The sequence below is a fragment of the Natator depressus genome, chromosome 17, assembly GCF_965152275.1.
Source record: "Natator depressus isolate rNatDep1 chromosome 17, rNatDep2.hap1, whole genome shotgun sequence".
In the NCBI taxonomy this organism is placed as follows: Eukaryota; Metazoa; Chordata; order Testudines; family Cheloniidae; genus Natator; species Natator depressus.
The window spans coordinates 12,528,021-12,550,043 of NC_134250.1; the positions used below are offsets into that span (position 1 = coordinate 12,528,021).

At 47.0% G+C, this 22,023-nt stretch overlaps 1 protein-coding gene across 1 annotated transcript in view; it reads right to left on the minus strand.

The window, feature by feature from the left end:
* LRRC75A (leucine rich repeat containing 75A) overlaps positions 1-22,023 on the minus strand; it is a 189,968-nt gene that overhangs the window by 106,870 nt on the left and 61,075 nt on the right. The window contains exon 2 of the mRNA XM_074974328.1: positions 20,665-20,793. Within this exon, the coding sequence (XP_074830429.1) occupies positions 20,665-20,793 (129 nt within the window). The remainder of the gene's footprint in view (positions 1-20,664; positions 20,794-22,023) is intronic.

Consider the following 22,023-nt stretch of genomic DNA (forward strand, 5'->3'; position numbering starts at 1 on the left):
TTACATGCTTGCCCTTTCCTGCTCCAGCTCTGCCATAAGCCTCGCCTGACAGCACCTCTTCTTCACCCGCAGGGACGCCCGGACGAAGACAAATCTTGGTAGATGTGATTAAAAATGCAATCTCTCCCACCCCAGCCCGTCCTCTGCATGTCGCTCACGTTCGATCGTTTGTGGAAACTGCGTCCGCCCTGCTCAACTCCATCTGCCAACCTCACGACTTCTCCTGACCCCCTGGCGGCCTACCCCTCTAGTGATATTACAGAGCACCCGAAGGCTGGGAGGAGGACACTGTCCCTCCCTCCCAAACTTTCAAAGCAGTATGCACCCCCAGCTCCCATGCAAGTCAGCAGGGGGATGGGGCCTGACAACAGACAAAAGATACAAGGCAACAGGTCTGGGGTGAGAAGGTGTGGGAATATCATCCTTGCAAGTGCCACATGGTGAGATCATGAAGGAGAAGGAGGGTAAGCCACGATCTATTCCAGTAAACATTGTGCCCCCCCATCCCCCAAATATATCGCCAATTCCTTGCAGACTCTGCTGATCATCTCTGGGGAGAAAATCCACAGCTAAGGAGGAGGTGGAGCGATCCACGGCACCCAACAGGCTTCCAACCCCACAGCGGTTAACATGCCTTCAGCTGCGTACTTTTGTCCCCTCTGCTGGTCACGATTTCATTTCCCCTCTTTCCTGCCTCTGCAAAACCAACTGAACAGACACAGCCCCACTAGCAGCCCAGTCTGTCAGGAAGGGGAGCCACCCACCGGCTGCTACCACCCAGACACCGTTCGTAGGCAAAGCCTTCACACGCTTTGATGTTCCATGCGTCCGCAGCAGATCCTCTCTCGCTGCGCCCTCCGGCCACCCACACGGGGCCAGGCTGCAGCTGAGAGCACCTCCGGTGACTCGGCTCTAACCAGGCTTTCATTCAAGGCCCCCAAGCCTTACAGAGAATCCCCACTCCGGTCTCGGAGAGCGGCGCTGCGGCTGGCAGAGGGAAAAGCGTCCTAGGTAGCGAGGTGCAAATCAATGTCCATGGAGCACCAACTATTACTCTCCGCCATGCTTGCCCAGCTCTGGTTTTAGCTGTAAGACCAGTCCCCCCACAGGCTGTCTGTGGGTGCTTCCTGCTAAAGACCAGGTACGAATGAGAGGAACGTAGACTTATCCAGCAAGTCGTCAGCAAGGCAGTTTGCTACAAATGAGAGCCCAGCATGTGCACCGTCTAGGATCCATCGCGGCCCTCCACGCTCACCTGCTGGCTTGGCAGGGGTGAGGATGCAAAACCTGACCGAACGAATCCAGGACATCTGGAAGTTCAGAGATCTGCTCTGGATGCATTAAACTCTACAGAACCAGCAAAAGGCGGCCGTGGCAGCACGAGACAAGTAGCCCACGACCACGCTCAGCACCAGTACAGTCAGGTGACTGGGTATCAGAAGGGGAAGCGGAGGGGGAAAAAGGGAAGAAGTGGGAAAGAGGCGAGAGAATCAAAAGGCAGAGGCATCGGAGTGGCAGTGCAGGTTACTACACCAACCCCTCGCCTGGGAGCAAGGAACCCTGTGTTCTACTCCAAGCGTTGCTGCTGACTCACTGCGTGACCTTTGGCAAGTCCCTGCACCTCAGTCCTTTCCCACCCTTTGTCTGCCTTGTCTACTTCGACTGCAGGCTCTTTGGGGAAGGATCCTCAGAGTGTTTGTACCGCACCGGGCACAATGGGGCCCTGATGTGGGGAGGAGTCTCTAGGCACTCCTGTCATACGAGAGAGAAAAGAAGGGGTAAGAGGTCGCGGGAAGGGGCCTCACATTTGGGCCAGAGGAGAAGCAGATCAGTAATTCAATTTGGGGATGTAAAGCATTAAGGAGGGTCTTCCCCAGCCCAACAAAATGCCGGTGGAGCTTTCGGCTCCACCAGTGTAAACCCCAAACTCTTTTCAACCACCTGAGCCTGATTCAAAGCCCACTGATGTCAGTACAGGTCTGTCCTCTGACTTCAGCGGGCTTTGGATCAAGCCCCTTGTTACCTGCTCAAATATCAGTAGTGTTACGGATTTACCAAAACCAATAACCTGATACACTCAGGGCCCAATTCTACAACCAGTCAAACCCGTAAGGCACATAAATCAAGTCATTCCCATTTATGTCAATGGGATTGATCCTGTGGGCAAGGATTAAATTACAGGAATAAGAGTTGCAAGATGAGGCCCCTGTATAGCTCAGAGAAACTGACTAGACCAAGAGGGCTGGATAACTGAGTATCCTAGAGAACAGGGATCTCAGCTACAGCCCGAAAACCGTGCATTACCTTTACCTTTACAGTATTTTTAGCTTTGAATGAATTGCACATACAACATCAGTAGAGCAACACCTGGCATCTCAACTTCGTTACCAAAGGTTGGAGTATATTCAACCCTGCTGGACTGACATCCCAGGGAAGAGTGATGTATAATTCAGCGCTAAGGTTTTAGATCTGTTCCTGCAAATTAATTTTGCTGTAGTGGTAAAGAGGCATCCAACGGCTACTCTGATTACTACAGAGTTTCTATTTACACCTATCAAAGAGGCATGTCCTAAGGCTGCGGGGATCATCGGCAAACCAGGCACCTCTCGTAAGGGAAAACAGTAAAAGACAGTATTAATCATTCGCTTTGGAACAGCAATTCCAGCTTCCTAGCAGGAACGGTAAGGAAGAAAATAGAAAACCTGCTGGTGATTGATTGCAGATGCCCCAAAAGTGGCGCTAATAGGAGTAAGAATCGGAAGGATTGCGAAGGGTGTGCGTGCAAGCGAAGAATTTGGCCCACTGTGATTGCAGGACAGATTCTGACTCATCCAGAGCCAAAACTTGTTTAGCGGTGAAAACCAGAAAAGATCAGACCTGTTCAGAGCATCTGTTCTCAAGCATCCAGCTGCAGCCCCTTCAGTTTCGACTGACTCTGGCTCCTGTAATTCGGTCTCCCCAGAATGCACATACAGATCTTCAGCGTCATTAGTCACGTTGGTTACACGGTGGCCTGAGCGTTAAAGCAATATGGCAAAGCGCTGCACTGGGGAAAGCTGAAAAGCCGTGCGAGGTTATTGCTGCAGGAAGTGCAATTGGCTGGAGCCCCTTACAAAGATATCCCACTAACTTTGCTGGCTGGCGCCTACTTTGCCCAACCTCTCCCATCCTGCACACTCCTGTTAGTAGCTTGTCCTGCTAAAACCCTCTCTCAACATATAAATTGCACCAACTTTGACCCACCTTAGCTCTGGCCTATGCTGCAGATCTAGATCGGTATAACAACATCGCTCAGGGGTGTGAAAAATCCACCCCTCTGAGCGACATAGTTATGCTGACCTAACCCCCCCATGTAGACAGCGCTGTGTTGGCAAGAGGAGGTGGATTAACTAAGCCAATGGGAGAGCTCTCTCCCATCGGTGTAGGAGCATTTTCACTTAAGTGCTACAGCTGCACTGATGCAGCGTTTTAAATGGAGACTTGCCCTTTGCCTTTTTTTTTTTTTTTTAAATGCCCTGGTCCCCCAGAGGTGCGTCTACTCTGCAGCTGGGAGACAGACACACACTAGGTCTGCTCAAGCTAGAGAGCTAAAATTAGCAGCGTGGATTCTGCATCACAGGCAAGCCACCCTCAGCCAAGTCTGCCTGACCCCCTGGATCTGTGCTCGGGTAGCTCGCCCATGTCACCACCGTGCTGCAATGCCCACGCTGCTATTTTTAGCACACTAGCATGAGCAGTCCACGGGGCCTGGGAGGCATGCTGCCAGTTTCAGTGTAGGCACCACTTTCCACAAGGCCCTGCATGAGCAGTGGGGATGGCGGACTCAGATAAATGGCTATTTCCCACAGAGATGGGCCTCGGTGTGAGAAATCCAGGGGTGGGCTGGGTTCAGGCCCCGTTGTTACCTGAACCTCTTAACTTCAGGGCCACCTCTTTGGACAACTAAAACCTGGAGGAACGCATCTTCCTTAAACTAGATTCTCTTGTTATCCTCTTCCTCTCACCTAGATTCACTTCTGGGCTCAAGCAGGATACATTTCAACTCACAGGGAAATTTTTTTTTTTGAGTCAGTTATGAGGTCATCAAAAATTGAGTTCAGAACTTCTCACATCTGGACCATAACTCTTTGGCACTGTTATAGTGCAACATGGCAACAAAGAACAAAGAGTTCCATATAATCAACACTCACCATCTTCTCTAGTGAGCCACTCACTCTCAAGACAGGCTCACCCTACGCAGTGTTTTAGGGAACAAGGAATTACTTCCATTATCCCACAGCTCCATGCCAGTGCAGAAATTCAGAAGGATTTTTTGGGGGGTGAGGTGTCGCTCTTATGTTTGCTAGTTACACATTTCATATTTTTATGTTAGAAACCAGCAATTCCAAGAGATTTCAAAGTCGGGATTCCCCCCCAGACGTCAGGCGAGATTACAGCACTCAACAGCTGATCTGCAGTGACTGGGGACTGTTCGGTTTGGTTGTGGGAGAGCACATCTCAAAACTGGCACAACCAAGTTCCTGAGACTCAACGAGAACTCACTGGTTCAGTTTGATTCCGTGCAAGGAACGGTGAAGGCAAAGCTTATAAATGAGCAGCTGGGCCCCAGCTGGCAGGGGACAGATGGGCAAGCCCTTGAAATCTGCAATGGGAAAGACAGGGTGCTGAAGACAGGTTCTACATAAGCCAATTTCTACAGAATTGGAGGAGGAAGATAAGAGGGGGGTGGGGGAGATAAAGAAAAGATCCCACAGGTAATGCTCAGATTCCTGCAGGATCGGGGCCCTTAGTTCACACTCCAGCATAAATCCCCTTGAAGTCAACAGAACTCCTGACTAAGAATCTCACAGAGCATGGCCCAATATAACCCACATACAGAAAAGGATTTCAGTGGTTCAAGATCTATCAGCTACCATCATAGGCACTGATGCCATGGCAGATGGGGAGAGATGTAGGAGCATATTCAAGAGCAGATAGATACCTCTGGACCAGATGCAGGTTGTACGATTACTACATACCCATATTTTGCTTCTTGCATGACTTGTTAATCTGTGTTTGGAGTAACAGCAAACGGCAGGTAGCAGCCACCCCTGCCTTCCAGTAACGGCATGGGCACATGCCAGTGTAAACTGGCAGAGTGTGCCAGCCAGCGTTGGATGTGCCAGCATGACTGCAAATAGTGCAAACCATCTGGACACCAAGGAAAATGGGAAGCAACAGATTTTTCCCGAAAGCTGACATTTTGCCGACGGGAGGGGAAAAATAAGGATTTTTGAGATGCCGTCTTGCTCTACATCATGCTGCATGGCCCAGCAACCCGGATGGCTCACAGACCTCCATGTGCATCAGAGAACACAGCTGAGCCCCTGCTGATTCACTTGCATTCCCAACTGATGGGCAGACGGTCTTGCGGTTAAAGCACTGGCCTTGCACTCAAAAGCTCTGACACAGACTCCGTGCATGACCTTGGGCAAGTCAGTTAATCTTTCAGCATCTCAGGAGCTCATGTGTGAAGCGGGGCAAATTCCTCACCTCATCCGGATGCTACAGGGAGAATTCCTCAGGGTTTGCTGGGAGTGCAGACACCCGGGCAATAGGAGCCCTCCATACAGATAGACGGACTCACATAACAAGCAATATACTGGTGCTGCCAAGGCAGGAGCAGCTGAGCAGCAAATGAGAAGGATCCCACCTCTTTTATGGTGTCTTCTTTTGTTCTGCTCAACAGCTGGTTCTTGGGACTCTCCTGCCCCGCATACGTAAGCCTCAGAAAGCTCCCCCATCAATAAGCTGTGACTTGGAGAACTCACACAGACAGGTGTGCCACCATTTGTCAGCAGTGCTCTGACTGCAAAGCGCTCCTGGCCTGCAGGTCTGCCTAAGCGAGACCTTCGGTGAAGCCTCTTCATTAAATCGTTCATCTTTGCAATTCAGTTTGCCGTTGGACCATTTGTTCCCTCACAGTTCAAAGTCTCGCAGGCAAAGCCAAGGACAGATATTAAACCATCCATCCTAAAGCATTAACTGCGCTGGCTAGAGACTGAAAACACTCTGTTTGTATTTACTCCTTAAAGGGTACATCTGCAATAAAAAACCCATGGCACCAAGTCTCAGAGCCTGGGTCAATTGACAGGCACGCAGGGCTTGGTCTGCCGCACTAGGAATAGCAGTGTAGCCATCCAGCCTCAGGCTGGAGCCTGCCTGTTCTGAGACTCATCCCCACTTGTGAGATTTCAGAGCCCGGGCTGCAGCCCGAGCCCAAACCCAAATGTCTACACTGCCATTTTGAGTCCCCCAAGTCATCTGAGCTGGGCTGGTTGCAGCCACTCCGGGGGGTGTTTTATTGCAGTGTAGACGTATCCTTAGGGAACAGAAAGGATCTTAATACACGAGCTTTGACACTAAATGCAAATAAATAACGAGCCCAAGAATGTGAGAGTGAGTAGGAAAATCAATATACTTCCTTCCTATGCAGTAAATTATGTTTTGATTAAAAGCCAAATGATCTGTACTCAAATGTCAATTACCATTGGAAAACATCAAACCTGGGGTTGCTGTTTAATGAGGTTCCTGCTTCTTGACCACATATTTCCCTAAGGAACCGTTGCTTTGGTTTATGTGAACATTTGCAGATGAAGTTAGTGCTAAGGGATGGTGCTGGGTTGACCGCTTCAGAAGCTCAAGTCCTCTGTTTACCCTTAGGACAGGTACTGAACAGGTAGGAGACATTTCCATGGACTTTGCTCAGAGTGACTATATTACAGCAGTGTCTAGAGAAGGCCTCCATTGAGAACAGTGCCCACTGTGCTCGGCACTGTACATACACAATACAAGAGAGTTCCTGCCCCAAAGAGCTTACGGTCAAAACAAACAAGATAAGCAAAGGATAGGAAGGGAAACAAAGAAGCGATTTGCCCAGGGTAATGCAGCAGCAAGGCTGAGCACTACAGGTCTGTGGATTTTTCTAACTGATGATCAAGTCTAACAGTGGTTTAGAATGCAACAAAAATCCACAAATTCCAGCGAGGCCCATTAGTCCGGCAAGTACTTGTTCAAATTATTAGGGAGCATATGATAGGGTCCACAAGACAATCTGCAAGCTCTCCAGTCCTGCTGAAAGAATTTCAGCAAACACTTTCCTACGTAGCTCAGTCTCCCTTCCCTGCCCAATTTTATTCTGCAATATTTTTCATCTGGTCCATTGCTGGGAATAAGTGAAAGGACTCTAATGAAGCCCTTACCTAACTGGCATCTAGTCAAAGGGTCTCATCAGAGCAAGCCTCTGACTTGTCTGCAGACATTTCAACAACATATTGAAATAAGCAACACAACAGGAACGTCACCGGGGTCTTGGTTCAGATACCCTGAGCGTGCATTCATTGAATTTCCCCCTCCGTTATATCCCCTCACGTTAGCAGAGTTCAGATAGGAAAAAAAAAAAAATCTCAACCACATTAATACCAGTGAATTCCACAGCACCTTCCATCCAGAGATCAGAAACTGCCCGACGCTGACAACCCTCCTGCTAGGTCAATATCACTCTTAGTTTGCATCTGAGGCATGGAGAGGGAGAGTTATTTTATTTTATTACTATTGATGATATGTATTGCAGGAGCACTTAGAGGGCCCCAAACAAGAGCTGGCTCCATTGTGTTAGATGCTACAGACAAGCCAAGGGTAGGAGAAAAAAAGAGTTGTTATCCCCATTTTATAGATGGGGAACGAGGCAGAGAGAATAAATTGCTGACCCAGGGTCACACAGGAAGTCTGTTGTGATGCTAGGAATTTAACCCAGATTGTAAAGTCTTTGGGGCAGGGATTCTTTTTCTTGTTAGTACAATGTCTAGCCCAATGGCGCGGGGGTCCCCAGGCACTACCACAACGCACCTACCAAATCACCACCACCAGAGTCCTTGTCCAGTTCCTTAACCACAGTTACCTGACCAACACCACCCAGCGAGGCTCCAGCTTCACTGCCAGAAAAGGGGTGGTTAGCCAGGATCGCCAACAGGTAAACTAGGAGAGGTCAACACTATCGCCTCTCCCTCACCCCCATGGTTGATCTGGTGGCAGTCCCTTGTCTCCACTAGGATTTTACGGCACGATAGCGAATACATGCTAGTTCTCCAGGGCAAATACACACCTTACAGCCTGAGACAGTATCGCGATGGTGCAAACACATTGAAATATAGTGGCCTAGTCTTCCCTATGGAGAAAAGGGTGTGTTCTTAACTGGAGTTAGCTAACTTGAGGTGAAACAATAGCACAGACAAGGCAGTTGTAGTCATCATGAGAGTACCAGGTCGAGTTCAAGACTCCAAAGTAGGCATTACTCGACCTGCTAACCTATGCAAAAACTACGCACCCTCCGGCCTTCACTATGCGCTCGCCTCCAGTTAGCTCACTAAGAAGACAAGGCCAGCGAGAGGAGGGGTGAGAGGAGATAAGGAGCGAGGCTGCATTCATTATCCAGCCACACTGCGGAAGACATCAACAGGAGAGTTTAAAAGCTGGAGAGGAAGCAGTGTCCCATCCACAGTGGTGTTATCTCTACGTAGAAATTGGAAGAGAACCAGAAGTCCGGACACTCACTTCCCATTCTAACCAATGGTTAACACCCCATCTTTGACTTCAGTTGCTACTTCAGATAAGGTCTCACACTCACTCCTTCTTGCGGTGTACTTCAGGATTCACTGGGCGGAACAGCAGTGCAGACATTTTACAAGCAGACTTAATTCCTATTAAATCTGATTCTTTTTCAGAGTTGGTTCCCACTTCTTTCCATACATACAAATAAACTCCTGCTTCCCCATCCTCCTGAAAAGTGACCTTGTGTCTGTTTCTTCTGCCTCAAGGACTTAAAATACTTGAGCCGCCTAGAATCCCTTCTGATTTGGAGCTGGTTCCAAAGTTTACTTCGGATGCTTAGCAACAGTTGCTTTTTGAGAAAAGATCAAATATGTTCTAAGAAGCTGTTGGGAAATTGCTTTTCCTGCTCTGTGTTCCTTTTTAACCTTCTCCTCCACCACAGCTCTGCTTAATTAAAGCCCACAACGGCAATCGATGGGGCAGCGTCACCTGCGATGCCCTCGTGGGGTCGGCAGGGCAGAGAAAGTTGGGCAACGAGGGCCACTTCTCACGTCACTTGCCTATTCAACTGGCGTCTGACATTTTGGAGGCATTTAAAAAAAAAAATCCATCTCAGAGCAGGCAAAAATCCATCTCTTGGCATTCAGGCCGGTTTGCATTTTACCGTGCACTGATTAGAAAAGGCTCTTTGCTTATTAAGGGAATCAAAAAAGGGTCTCACAGATTCTGCCAGCTTGCGTTAAGTTCCGGCTCTTACAGATGCTGGATTTAAATGCCCAACATCAACGTATACGGATGCATTCCGTTTGCCAACAGAGCGCGATGAACAGATCGGACTCCACGGCCAGGCAGTCTGCTCCAACACATCCTCTCCTAGCACAGGAGCACAGCAGGGGGGCACAAGGTCTCTCTTACTCCCCTGCACCATCTGCCCCTGGCAGGGTTGCTGGGCAAGAGCGGGAAAAGCTGCCTCCTTAGGGGTGCTACACTGCTCCCTTGCTGCACCTGGCCCCGGCTCTGTCCCCTCAGCCTGCCAGCACCACAGCTGTAGCAAGGCACGTATCATGCAGGGCACGTCCTGCAGGGAGCAGGGAGGCGGATTATCACTCTCCAAAGCACACTCTGATTCCTGGTCTGCTCATGGGGCAGCTGTCGTGCGGTTCCAGACATGGGGCTTGCCGCACAGCCACAGCTGAATCTTTCAAAAAATGGTTATTCCTTCGGGGCTAGACTGCAATGCCCATAATTCATGGGGCAACTGACTTCAGCGGGACTATGTGCAGAGTAAAGTGCTACTCAGAGGGAGTTTGGGTGTCCCAACCAGGGTATTTTACACCTCAGACACTAACCAGTCTGCTACATTAGGGACAGACCATGGGGGGGGGGCACTTATAGGTCCAAAAGTGCCCCTAAGCTTGGCCCAGCTGCATCGGTAATAATCAGACCTGGCTGAAAAACCCAAAAGTAGTTTTGTGAAGAAAAAAATCCATTTTTTTTCCACTTCAAAAGGTTTGAAACAGAACAAATGTTTTGTTTTTTCAAATTTTTCAAAGTTTTAAATTTTTTTTAAACAAAAACATTACCAAAAAGATGACTGATAATTTACCAAACGCTGGGTTTTCCATTAAACAAAATTGTCAACAATTATTTCATTACGTTTTTGAGAAAATATTAGATACCAGTTAGAAAAAACAACATATTTGTTCTTTGCAAAAAAACAAAAAACACTGACAACTTTTAGCAAAAAAATTAGTTTTCTTAAAAAAAAATTTCACTGAAAAAAAACATTTCTTCAACAAAATAATCTCAGAAAAAAAAAATCTCAATCTCATAATAATACTTGGCATTTATATAGCATCTGCCATTCAAGAATGAACCCAAATTATTTATGCACTTTTATGGACTACATATTATTACCTACTTGATGCATCCATGTGATCTCAAAGATTAATGAGACCCTTCTAAAAGTTCTTCTGTAACAGTCCAACCACTATAGTAACTATTGTAAACTATAATATTTTGAACTACGCCATACATAAATACTTATGTACTTTTTTAATCCAGGGGAGAGTCTTGTGTCACTGACAAAAGAATATTCCTTATGTTTATTCCCCAGACAAATAAGTATCTTAAATGCTATCCACCCACATTTCACTGCTATGGAGAATAAACCAAACCCTCATAACAAGCTGAATTTCCTTCAGAGACTAGCCTGTAAAAATCTGTAATGCAAAATCTAATTCTATCACCTAAATAAGCAAAGCCTTTCCAGAGAGATGTGGTCTAGATATACAAGCGGGGGTGGTGACCCCATCGAGCTGCTTCAGAGGAAGGGAAATAAAGCAGCAGAGAGTTTAACAACAGTAGATAATCCCCCACGCCCTTTTATTTAAAAAAACACTTCAGAATCATTCAGGACTCTGCAGTCCGAGCAGTCCCACCGGAGTGGTGCTGCAAGCCTGGGGTGGTCACTGTGGCACAGTGCAAGATTCTTTTTCTTGGAAAGGGTGCTGTGGCCTATACACCGTTAATATCCCTGATGCTTGATTTTGAATGACTTTTGGAAAGGGCTGGAAGAACCTCTTTACTTTCCTGGATCAGAAAGCACAGCTAAAATACAGGGTCGTATCCTGCCACTGTTCCCAGTGAAATCGGTGATTTTGTGTATTAAGGAAAAAATACCTGAAGGCCACAGATTAGACTTCAGTTAATTACCCCCATCCGCACCCCTGCCAAAAAATAGCCTGCACACTTATCTGGGAGAACACATTCAGCGTATCACATAGCAGGACGCTAAACAATGGCTACCCGGCATCCAGCCTGCTTCGACGGAATACTTGGGGTTGTCATCTGTATTACAGTAGTGCCTATAGGGCCTCACTAAGATCAGGCCTAGGCATTATACAGATGCAAAGCAAGAGAGAGGCCCTGCCCTGAAGAGTTTATAATCTAACTAGACAAGGCAGGGCTATTATCCACATTTCACAGATTGGAGAACTGAGGCACAGAGATAGAACCAGTGCTAGCCCACTGGGGGCCCTAACAGGAATATTCCCCCCCCCCATACTAAAACAGGCAAGTTCTTATAATAAAAAGCGAATGGGGTCCCCCTTGAGCTGCTCGGGGCCCTAAGCAATTGCTTAGTCTGCTTATGCTTACTGCTAGCTCTGCACAGAGAGATTAAGTGACTTGCCCATAGTCACACGGGAAGTCTATGGCAGCGTCGGGAATTGGACCCAGATCATCTGAGTATCAGCCCAGTCCTTTAACCACAAGGGCAGCCTTCCTCTCTTTGTCTGGATAGCAAGAGGGTTTATCCTGTAACTTTTTATTGGAGACCACGGCCATTAGAGAGAAGGGAATGTGTAGAGGTCTGAGCACTGATCTGCGAGCCAGGATCTCTCTCAAACATTCATTGTGTGGGGTCTTGGTCAAGTCACAAACTCCCTCAATTTTCTGGGTCCTGAGTCTGCATCCACACCCAACTCCTGCGGCTATTGTGAAGATCAATTTGTTTATCTTTGTAGAGGGCTGTGGATCTTACTATCCTGTACTCGAGTCTAATAAAAATGAAGAGCTTGTTATGGCTTCCCAATTAAAATGACACGCTGGCTTGCCAGCCTATGGGATACAATGCTGCACATTATCTTAACGCTTCTATAGCCTTTCATGTTCAAAGCACTTTACAAAGAATAGACAATTCTCACACCAGCTTACTGAGGGAGTCCAGTAAGTATTATCTACATTTTATACATAGGGAAACCGAGGCAGCAGAGGTAAGGCCTAGATGGTGTCAGCGTCAGAGCCGGGATTAGAGCTCAGGAGTTCCTTTGTTCATTACCTGTCCGGCTGGCAGGACGTGACGCATAACTTAACAACAACACTTTCCCTTTCTAAAGAACCTTTCATTCAATGCTCCCGAAGCACTTTACAGAGCTCAATTAAGCAACCCTCAGAACACTTCTTTGAGGCAGGGAAGAATTAAACTGAGACAGAGAGCTGAAGTGCCTTGCCAGAGGCCTACACCCCAAAGCCAAGACAGTCCTGATTCCCACTAGACAATGCCTACAAGGAAAGCACTCCACACTCACCCTGGCTCACCAGGATGCAAATGTAACTCCCCAGGCCACAAATGATTGGACAACTTGAGGAAGCCTTGAGAAGGTAGATGGGGATGTACGAGTATGCACAAATCATTCATTGTCAATGATACAGCCCACATGGAACAATACACAACTGCTTCCCAATGGAGGTGATGGATTGGTTTCATTAACATTTAGCTGAGACAGGTCCTGCTTTGTTGCACTTCTTTCACATTTTGGAAAACTAAAAGATAAATTACTTGACACCGCCAAATCTTTCCCTCTTTAGCGACTCTTCTTCAGTCACTAGGTACCACAGAGGAATTTCTGTCCTTGAAATAAACTAGTCTCTTTCATCGCTGTTTAAGTACTAATCATTCTTGCACACGTCAATGAGACCTCGTTAGGTATTGGTGTCAATTGTAAGACTGACACAAGTGCTTCAGAACTCCTCTTGAAGGAAGTAAAATGCTACTGATGATCACTTCTTTGGGATGCCCTGGGATACCAGGCACCAAGGCACTTTCCAAACTGTCCCAGAACAAGAGCAGCCACCATTCTCACCCAGCCAACACACCCACACCTAGGAGAAAGTGAGACAGGGATTTAATGGCAGACAAACATCACAGCAGGAAGTGAAGAAAAATATCAGAGTCTCAATTGAAACTGCGAGGAGAATTTAGTTAAACAGAATGTAAATCCTCAAAAGTTGATTTAGCATAGACACCAGGAATAATAGTCCAATCCTTGCAAAAATCATCACTGCCACACCCCCTAGTTTGAAGTGGTTTCCATAATATACAGGGTTTACAGTTTGGTTCAATGGCTCTCAGCACCCTCACTATGCAAATGTTCCAGCACCCTTGATTGACGATGACTTCGATCAGTAATCAGGAGCTTGGTGCTATGTCTAGCAGGCTGGAGCAATGGGTCAGTGCCAACAAAAGGAGCAGCGCTCCCTACTGAGTTCTCAGCCCCACATTCCCCAGCACTTAAGACACGTAAGGGGAAAGGTACCCTAGAAAACCTGAGAGAGAAATTGGTTTGCATAGATAATCCATCTAGTGCAAATCCATCATCAACCAAAGATTCCTTGCAGGTATGAAATCTGAGAAGATCACAGGGCAAAGTGGCATGAAGGAACCTGTGTTTTTTTGGCTCTAGACTGCTGTGTCTATATCTAATAGAGTTAACAGGTGAATGACAGCCCTGACCTTGCAATGAAGCACAACGCACAGGCCACACAGATAGAGAAGCTTCCAGGCTTGGAGCCTGTCTCTTCAAAGGGAAAAAGAGAGTGACCCCACCACAGAATGTGCTTTCCTGATGTATTTCTGTGTCACCACATTGACACTCGGTGGGCAGCCATTTAGACGTTTTGATGCTCCTGCCCAGATTTCAGGGCATCCCCCCTGCTACACTCCAGGCACTCCCCACCTCTATTATGAAACAGCAGATTTGCATTCCAGTATCTGCTAAACCCATCTTCAGAGTTCGTAATCTACGAAATCCAGGAGAGAAAGAAGTGGCCTAATACAGGACCTCAGGAATCACAATGATGTAGCAATTCGGAGATAGTCATCTTCCAAAGAGTTTTACAAACCACTAATTATTTCTGGCGGTACCTCTACGAGGGAGGTACCCCCATCTACTTGCCCAGATAAAGTGACTGGCCAGAGGCTACAGAGGGAGTCTGTAATGTCATAACTGGGATTAGAACTCAGAGACTTCTCCTCCCTAGGCCTGTGCTCAGACCACTAGATCTCATCTCCCTCTCGTTCTGCACATTGGTCTTGTATACAGAGTAGATTACTGGACAGCATCCCTTATGCAACGGACATCAGTTTAACTAGGATTGGGCCCATTAGACGCTCAGTGCCAGCGCATAGAGCTCAGTGTCAAGGAAACAGCTCTCAGTTTGAAGAGTTTAATTTATTACAGCTTCAGGTCATGCTGATCCTCCAGACTTACTTGTTTTTTGCTAAGTCTTGCTGGCTTCCCCTAGTGTGGAGGTGCTGAGTGATGACTGCCAGTAATGGTGTCACTGAAAATTACACAGATGTTACCATTATACAATTTTAGCCTAAAAAAAAAAAAAAAAAAAACCACACACAGTGCCATTTTCTTCCTGCTTCAGCCTTTTTCTATTTTCCCACAGTTACTACGAAAGAGCTTTTCAAAAGAACATCTCTTATTACAAAGAAAACATGAACGTGAGACAAAACACATTAAGTAACGACAGATACCGGGAGTCGTTATTAGTGAAGTGTGAGCTTCCCAGCCACTTTGATATTGCAAAATATTTTAATGCGATGCAGATGTATTCAGCTCCCATACAGAGGGATTTTCAGAAGCAAGCCTGGCCAAAAAGGAGCATTAATGCAGAATATCACTGGCTTTGACAGTCAAATCGTTCTCATCCCCTTTGCTATTATTTCAGATATTTGGATATAAGAAGTCTCTGGCTCACAGCTTAGCTTGGATCCTGCAGTGAAGAAGAATACTTCATGCTTACATAGTCCACGGCATCTGAAGATTGCAACACACGTTACAAAGGTGGGTAAATATCACTTTCCTCATATTACTAATAGAAAAAAATAAGGCAGAAAGGCACAGAGGTTGGCTGCTCTGCTCAGAGTCACACAGTGGGACAGATGAGTCCAGAACCACAGTCCGATATTATAACCACCAGACTGCACTGTTCCTTCCCACCCCGTATTTGTAACATCAGCATTTGCTACCATCAAAATTAATGTGACGTCAGGAACTCAGAACAACAACTGTAATCCAGGGTCATGTCACAACACACAGGCTGGGGGGCTGGATGAATGATGCGGTTGGTAATAGGTTATGGTAGGGCGCTCCTGAGATAAAGACACAGAACTAGAGGTAAGGGCATTTTGGTTATAGTTCATTGACTTCCCATGGGACTCTGGGCATGAAACCTCCCTGTCCCTTGATGTCCCCATCTGTGAAATGGGGAAACCAACCCGGACCTCAGCAGAGTGCAATGAGACCTCATTCATTTGCGTCTGACGTGTTACGAGGGAGGGGCTAGCCACAAGTGCAAAACATTATTAGGGAGCGTCACACCTCTGACCTACGGCAGGCCATCAATGACCCAAAGTCGTTCCCCTGCGATGCCTATATCAAATGAGTCTCTCTCAGTCCCTCACCCAGAGATCACGTATCCACGTCATAAAAGCAGCGCTCTGATCAGCACTAAACAGCCCCTCAGAAAGGCCCAGGGTAAGATGAGTCACGAGGACTGATCTCCCCTCTATCCAGGAAGAGCAGTCGGAGAACACTTCAATCTCTCTGGTCACGCAATCACAGACATGAGGGTCGCTATCTTAAAGCAAAAAGACTTCAAATCCAGACTCCAGCGAGAAACTGCTGAATTGGAATTCATTTGCAAATTGGATACTATTAATTTGGGCTTGAATAGAGACTGGGAGTGGCTAAGTCATTATGCAAGGTAGCCTATCTCCCCTTGTTTTTTTCCTACAAACCCCCCCCAAGACGTTCTGGTTAAACTTGGATTATTGCTGTGCACATTGTAAGATGAGCTATTGCCAGCTGGAGAGTGAGTTTGTGTGTGTGGTTTTTGGAGGGGGGTGTGTTGGGGGGGGTGTGAGAAAACCTGGATTAGTGCTGGAAATGACCCACCTTGATTATCATGCGCATTATAAAGAGAGGTTTCAAAGAGGGATGGGCTATTACCAGCAGGAGAGTGAGTTTGTATATGTGTGTGTGTGTGTGTGTGTGTGTGTGTGTGTGTGTGTGTGTGTGTGTGTGTGTGTGTGTGTGTGTGTGGTGGGGGGGGGGTAGGGTGAGAAAACCTGGATTTGTGCTGGAAATGGCCCTACTTGATGATCACTTTAGATAAGCTGTTACCAGCAGGAGAGTGGGGTGGGAGGAAGTTTTGTTTCATGGTCTCTCTGTGTGTATATAATGTCTTCTGCAGTTTCCACGATATGCTATGCATCCGATGAAGTGAGCTGTAGCTCACGAAAGCTCATGCTCAAATAAACTGGTTAGTCTCTAAGGTGCCACAAGTACTCCTTTTCTTTTTTCTTTTTACGAATACAGACTAACACGGCTGTTACTCTGAAACCAGTCCCCTCTCAGTCAGGGTTGAGGCATGCCAGAGAAGGAAGCATACGCTGCCTCTTACCTACGTTGCACCCATTCTGTGACTAGACAGAGCACTTTTCAGAGCTGTCAGCCTGGCACCTTTCCTCAGCCTGCAGGGGGAAGTGGGGGAATTGAAAGAGAAATATCAACCCCCTCCTGCCCCCCAGGGCGGTGGTTGTGAGGAAAGAAATGCTAATTTAAATGTCTTTGATCGTTAGCAAATATCCTCCTGAAATGTCACTGGAAAACAACAGACAACGGTGAATGAATTCATGTTTAAGATTGATTTTCTGAGAGCTTCTTTCACTATAAAAGCTCCCTCTCATACTGCAAAGGGCACACAGCCCAAGGTACTCAGCAATAGCTGGTACTAGACAACAGATACTGATGGGTGATGTCTCTGTGCATGGCCCAGCAAAACTCTTCTGTATAATGGACAGCGCTTAGTTTGTGTTTATGCATTCCAACAGGATAGCTACATTTCAGGTCTGACTCCAATCTGGTGGAAATCTGGAATGACTCCACTAGAGTTACTCCACATTTGCACGAATCTCACTGAAATCAGGATCAGGCCCATCAGGAGAGCAGCTTTAAGGGGAGTTGTATTATACATTCTTGCATTCAACCGCAACCCCTGCATCCAAACAGGGCCAGAATTTGGAGAATGTTTGAATCTGGCTCCTACAAGAGATATCACCAAAACTCACGCCCTTTAGATTTTAAGGCAGATCAAGACTACATGGCTTAGGCCCCGCTGCAGCCTTGACACTAAATACACTGACATGCCTAAGAAAACTCACCCAACTAGGATCCTGGGTTGGCTCTATTCGAGGCACTCTAGCTTCATGCAACTAAGGGAAGACTCTTACCCCACTGTGGGTGTGAATTTACTCCTGTGGAATAAATGGACTGTGTCTGCTGGAGAGTGCTGAGCTGCAGAAGACATTAGAAAGTCAAGGCAAACCTTTTCTCTGGCCAGCTACAGAAGTTCATGTTTACTCAGAGTCTGGAGAAGCCACTAGGTTTTTATTTTAACTGAGAGGTAAAATAACAAAAGATCAGCCTTAGGATAGGGGTGTTCTAGACAGACCCTGAACTGAAAGGGTAACAGTGCAATAACCAGAGCACTGAAAGTGGACTAAAGCAAAGCCTAGCCAAGAGGGATAAAGCCAGCAAGGGGCCCTGATGCTCTTCCACAGGGATGTGGTGGTTTCTGATTAAAAAACTGGGTATTGCCCTTTAGAGCAGTGTTTCCTGAACTTTTGAAGCTGAGTGCCCTTCAGGAAAATCAAACCAATCGGGCCAGCTTAGCCTGCTCTCCTTCCACCTTGCCTTGCGTTGCTACAGGCCTTCTCCGAGTAGATTGTACAGATCTTCAAGACAAGACCCTTCCTGTCCTTTCTTACATGCTTTAATGAGCATGGAAATAGTTAACAACGCTGATATTTAAAGTATCTTTGCTGGCACCCGAGTTAGCACCCACAGAGTTGGTTCCTGAAATTAACATGCGCTTAGTTTTGTTTCCAAGCAAACTTTAATCCATGGCAGGCGACTCGTGGGGAGAAGAAACAAACACACCAGTGATGGACTGAATCTCCACTTTACCCCATTTATTACCTTGACTTCCACCCCTCCACCCTGTCCTGATCCATATGTAGGCAAGATTAAACCCAGCCAGTAATTTTTTTTTTTTTTTTTTTTTTTTTAGGAGGAAACAGAGCAATGTCAGTTGCAACGAAAGCTATCATTAACCATACAGCTCTGCAATCTAGTTCACATTTCCCGACTCTGCGTGACCAAAGAATTTCCCATTGAAGACTGAATGACGTTTTGTGGATGAAAGTGATCGATTTATTTATTTTAGGTGTTAATATGTCTCCCATTGCCATAGCATTTGAGAACCTCACACTCTTTATTGCATTTATACTCAGTGACATTACACCCAATATTCTTTCAGAAATATGCTTATGATATGAATAGGGCATAACCAAGATGTAAATTTATGCAAGAGGGGGCATGTGAGGTATCATTGGAAAGGTGATGATTTACTGAATGTGATTATCCAATTTGTATGCCTGTATCATTTCTGTATCTGGAAGTAGGAATATTGACTATGTAACAATTACAACTGCGTTTTCACCTGGGGAATGCCCTCTGGACAGTATGCAAACAGCCTGGATGGGCCATTAAGGAGAACAATAGAACTTTGAAGATGCGAATCTCACTCCTTCCTGAGAAGTTTCCTGGGATGCTACTTTGACACTGCAGGTTCAGGGGACCATGTCACCTGGCACTGGACACCAGGTTGGTCTGCTGGTATTTTTCCACTAAAGGGGGGTGGGGATCAAACAGAGAAACAAAAGATTCCCGCCATATGTAAATCCTATTTAAGGCTGGAGAGTGAGTTAATCAGGGTCTCTGGTTCTTCACGGACTCCCCACCCAGGATGACTGCTGTAAACACCTAAGACTGATCTGGGGAAAAGGACTGACACCCAGGCTGTGACAGGGATCTGGCCTGTGAAGAGAAATACATGGAACTTTAAGCTGCAAGCAAAAGCAGTTCGTCTTCAAGGAACTCTGCAACCTGCCTAAAACAACATTTAGGGTGAGAAATTACTATTGGTAACCAGTTTCTTTAGTGAATTCAGCTTAGTCTGCATGTTTGTTTATTTTGCTCAGTAATCTGCTTTGATCTGTTTGCTATCCCTTATAATCACATCACAAAATCTGTCCTTTGTCATCATCGGAAACCACACGCTCCCAAGCTTTGCAGGGGCTGATGAAATGGGGCCTGCATCCCAGTCACTCTTGCAAAAAACACACCCTGACTAATGAGGTCCAAAACCAGAATCACGTGCATTTCTGTCCATCCCTAATTTAGAACCATCATTCAAACTCCTTTTCCATGACTCATCAGGGCCAGATCCTCCTCTGGGGTAAATCAGCATAGCTCCCATTGACTTCCTCCAATTTATACCAGTGGAGGACCTGGCACGTTGTCCTCAAAAACTGAGGCAGGGTGGGTTAGGAAGGTTTCTGCCATAACTGCAGCTGACGTACAAACATGTCCAATATTGATACACTGCTTTGAACAATGTGGTTTCCATTTTTGACTTTGAAGAGAGCACCACAGGGCCAGCTCTCCTCCACTCCACAATAAAACCACCAATATGATGGGATGGGATGGAATGGAAAGCAAATCCCGGTTCTGACACTACAGTTCAGACCCGTCGCCCCGTCCGATGACTATTCGGCTCAGGCTATTCCTTCTGACTGCCACGCTCTCCGGGCCCCCGTGCTGCCAGCTTTGCTTACAGCACACTCAAACACTCGCAAAGACAAGGTTCTATTTCAGCTACCTCCCTCCTTACAGGGGCGAGAAATGTGTCATCTGGGTACTCGCTTCATTTAGAGAGACAAGAGGAAAGACAGGCATCGCAGAAATCAGAGATAGAAAAGGCCTAGGAAGTCATCCTGTCCATACCCCTGTATTGTTCCAGACAGTAGGTGCCTTGGTGCTTTGCTCGAGCAAATGAGACAGGAGGAAAGAGCAAAAACAGGGAATATGAAAAAACAAGGAACAAAATTAACTAAGCATTAAATGCACGTCATTCGGGTTGTTGGCAATTCACAGAGAGTACCGTGCATCGATCCGCTCTCCCCACAACAGGACATCTCTACTCAGAGGATCACAATCTGTGTTAACCTGAAGGTATTTTGTGCAGCATTGATTATAAAAAACAAACAAAAAAACAAACAAACAAAACAGCTTCTCATTTACAACAAGTCTACATTTTCCAAATGATCAAGTGACTAGAACTGCCTTGGTCGTGTAGTTAGAGCGAGTTACCTACCGGTTTGGGGCAATGGATGTATCTAGCGAGACTGATGATCAAGTCATGGGTGATTGGATCCACCAGGTTTCGGAAGCTGGCATATCTATACAGGACATCATCCAGGGAGGTCGATTCCATTCCTAAGTCCTGCAGGAAACAAGAGCAAGGTAAGTTACACTAGGAGGTCTGATGGCAACAGCCCATCTCTCACAATTCACCTGCATTGGCAGCCTCAGGGCGGTAGCCAAGGAGCTGAGATGTGCCCATCTCTAAGTACCTTGGCGAGGGGACACTTGCACTCCAATGCTTTACCTGTTCTATGGAGAGCAGACATCAGGCTCCAGGGCTGTCAACCTGGCACCTTTCATAAGCAATAAACTCACTGAGTAAACTATACTCATCAGGCCTGATGCCTCTCGCTCACCCAGGGGCAAGCCACAGGTGACTCCACTGAAATCTACAGAACTATGCCAGTGTAAGATCGCTGGGAGGCAGAATCTGGCCCAGCGTGTCCCAAGACACAGCAATGTAAGGAATTTTAGCACAAACCCCACAACGCTATTAAACACACGAGCGTATATCGACCATTCCTCTCTTTAGCTTTTTGAAGGGGGGGCGGGGGGTGATTAAATACAGCAGGGGTCAGCAACCTTTGAGAAGTGGCGTGCGAAGTCCTCATTAATTTAAGGTTTCGCGTGCCAGTAATAAATTTTACATTTACAGGGGCCCCCGCAGGAACCCCAGACTGGCAGCGGGTTGAGCGGTGCCGGCGGCCAGAAACCTGGGCCGGCAGCGCACTGAGCCACTCAGCCCACTGCCAGTCTGGGGTTCCATCCGCCGGCCCCTGCCAGCCAGGGTCCCAGCCGCTGGCCCCTGCCAGCCAGGGGTTCCATCCATCCAGGCCGGCAGTGGGCTGAGCAGGGCTGGCAGCTGGGACCCTGGCTGGCAGCAGAGTGCCACTAAAAATCAGCTCGCGTGCCACAGGTTGCCGACCCCTGAAATACAGTGTATTCAATTTACTTCAGATATCTTCTCTTATCTATTAGCTGTCCTTTGTCCCTGGAGCGCAGCTCCCCAGGGGATACTGCAGTGCTACTCAAGCTTATTGGCAGATTACAGCGAGTTCCACAAACAAAGCAGCTGCTTCCGTAAGATAAAGCCCTTTGCTCAGCTTTCAATACAACAAGGATGTCCTTGTGGTTCGGGCACTGGGCAGGGATTCTGCAGATTCGGGTTCAATTCTCAGCTCTGTCACAGACTCTCTCTGACCATGGGCAGGTCACTTAAATCTCTCTGCGCCTTGGTACCGTGCCTGTAAACTAGGGTGTGACGGGTCTGGGTTTCAATCCAGGCCAGTGAGGGGTTGTGTCACCATTT